Source organism: Penaeus japonicus, unplaced genomic scaffold, assembly GCF_977035675.1.
Source record: "Penaeus japonicus unplaced genomic scaffold, GWHDUDI00000001_assembly GWHDUDI00000033, whole genome shotgun sequence".
NCBI classification, from domain to species: Eukaryota; Metazoa; Arthropoda; class Malacostraca; order Decapoda; family Penaeidae; genus Penaeus; species Penaeus japonicus.
Window position 1 is genome coordinate 2,866,178 of NW_028234435.1, and position 2,500 is coordinate 2,868,677.

The following is a 2,500-nucleotide window of genomic DNA, read 5'->3' on the forward strand; positions in this document are numbered from 1 at the left end:
GTTAGTAAGTTACCTTTGTTTACATAGAAAAGAATGTTTTAGTATGAAGGCTGTGGGACACATACTTATGGGGTAGATAGCCACTCTATGGACTTTGAACTAGAGTGTGTGGTTTATGTTTCCAGACAATTTAACCCTCCACATATCTTCATATTAGGATGAAACTTATATCAGCAGAATCAAAAAAGACAAGAGATTCACAAATTGTGATTTAAAAAATTGCCAAGACCAAAAGTAGCTAAGCAATAAAGAGGTGAATGCAAATTAATGGAAGAAAATGTTTATGCTCTACTAAAGGTATTTTTTTGTCATTTGTAATATCATAGGAAGACTCATCAGCTTTTGCACCAGACTTCACTATGTTTTCATTATCATTTCATTGCCTTCATTGTCCTTCCTTTCAGATTTGTTTTTTTGAAATATTGAAGATCTCCTCAGGATGAGTATAATAAACTGGATAAATTGTCTTTCTTTCTTTCTTTCTTTCTTTTTTTCTTTTTTTTTTCTTTCTTTCTTTCTTTCTTTCTTTCCTTCTTTCTTTCTTCTCTCTCTTTAATTTTTCGTTGTATTACAGATAGGGCTAGTGAGAGAGAAATTCCTCATCCACATAGTGCAGTCGTTGGGGGAATTCCTTCTCAGAATATGTAAGCAATTACATTGAGTGCATGCATGAGTTATGAGTGTAAAATGGAAATATTGCTATTTGTGATATGTGTGAATAAAAAATAGAATGCTCCTAGATATCATGTCTAATATGTGAAAGACAAAAAGAGACATTTTGGTGAATTTTTAAAGAAACGGTCATATGTTTGCACAGGGGAAACCTCAGGGAAAGACATGACAGTACGCCTGGTGATCACGGCTACAATGGAGACTTAAACCAAGTGATGAAGTACCTGGCTACAAACTATGGGCAAGTTGTTCTACCACCGCCTCCATGTCCAAAACCCCCTTTGTCTGCCTCAGATTCAGGCAATCAAGAAATTACAAGGTTCCTGATTGAGAAGTTGGTAAGTGGGAATGGTATTTGGGAAATTGAATATTATCTAAACCCAATGATAAAAGGTCGTCTGTTGGTCTAGGTGGACTGCATTCCAGGAGATGCAAATTTTGATGTTGTCTAGTATGCCAGATGGCATCACGAACTGCTTAAGTCACACACTAGCTGGTGACCTATTTTTTTACTTTTAGTTATGCCCTCATTTGTTTTGTAAATGTTTGAATTGCTATATATGATTTTATGGCTTACTATGTTTACTATATATATTTAGTTACTATATTTTACTATATTTTTTCCTTATTAACCTATTTGTAGTCTACTCCTGTGGTTTTTCACCTTTTTAACCCATTCACGCTGGGATGATTCCGGCTCTGAATGGTCGCAATGCCTTGAGATTCTCGACCGCACAAGCCATGAGCCTGGGCTGTCTGCTCACTCACCCCGAGCGCCAGCCTTGGCCAGATATCTCGTCGGTGTTGTCTGACGCAAAAACCACGAAATGTTTCAGCAGGTCAACCGGCGTAAATGGGTTAATACCACATGACAAACCATTTTTTATATTGATTATACTTGTGAAAGCATAACTTTTATTGCAGGGAGAACATACTGTGAACAGCAGTGCAGAAGCACAGCAGGCTCTGAAGATGATCAACTTGTTATTAAAGCCAATCCAAGAGTACAATATCAAGCAACAAGATGCAAAAGCCATTGCTGTAAGTTTTTGAATGAGATTATTTTAAAAAACACTATTTGCCTGCAGGGTTTGAAAAGCTATAAGATTTAACTAATCAATGGATTCATCATTAATGTTTGTATTTAGGCATATTCTGCTTATCTAGGTATATACTGCTTGAGTTTTCTTCTTTTTCTTCCTCATTTCTTTTTGTCTCTTTTCCTTTTTCTCCCATTTTCCCTCTTCTTGTACTTATATTTTTGAGACAAGCTCTTTCACATAGAGCTATATTTGAAGAGCTATTCTGTATAGAGAAATTACAAGGCTGATTCTAAAATTATATGTAGATATTTCTCACTATAAATATATTCTTTTACAGCTGGTGAGTGTAGCAGAGATGAATATTCAGACACTTATGGAACGAGATGTCTTCTCATAATGCTTGAGACAACAAAGAAGGTTTTCAGTATAATTAGTTGAGATGAAAAGAGTAACAGGAGTGTATTTTATATGTAGTATATAGGACATATGTGATTAAATTTGAAAAGATCACAGTTGTTTTGGTGAAATTATTTTTCCCATGTGAATATGAGGTAGCCTTCCTTATTTGCCTTTTTTTTTTTATTCCAAGACTGGTCCCACATCATGATTTTCTTTTCTTTTTCTTTTTTTTTTTCTATAAACATCAAAATTATGTAAACCATTGGTGTCAAACTCATATCTATGGTGTGCCAGATATATAATGTGTATACATAGTACTTAGTATGCAGGCCAGAAAACATTATGATTATAATGAGTTTACAATTACCTCCTAAGAAAGTGGTAAG

The 2,500-nt window shown here is 34.8% G+C and overlaps 1 protein-coding gene across 2 annotated transcripts in view; it reads left to right on the plus strand.

Moving 5' to 3' along the window:
* The window catches only part of LOC122260880 (uncharacterized), an 11,873-nt gene that overhangs the window by 9,246 nt on the left and 127 nt on the right, over nt 1-2,500 (plus strand). For both annotated transcript variants that reach the window (XM_043028330.2, XM_043028331.2), the window contains exons 7-10: nt 575-644; nt 818-1,010; nt 1,597-1,713; nt 2,053-2,500. The exon at nt 2,053-2,500 is cut by the window's right edge and continues 127 nt beyond it. In XM_043028330.2, coding sequence (XP_042884264.2) covers nt 575-644; nt 818-1,010; nt 1,597-1,713; nt 2,053-2,112 — 440 coding nt within the window. In that variant the 3' untranslated portion in view covers nt 2,113-2,500. The remainder of the gene's footprint in view (nt 1-574; nt 645-817; nt 1,011-1,596; nt 1,714-2,052) is intronic.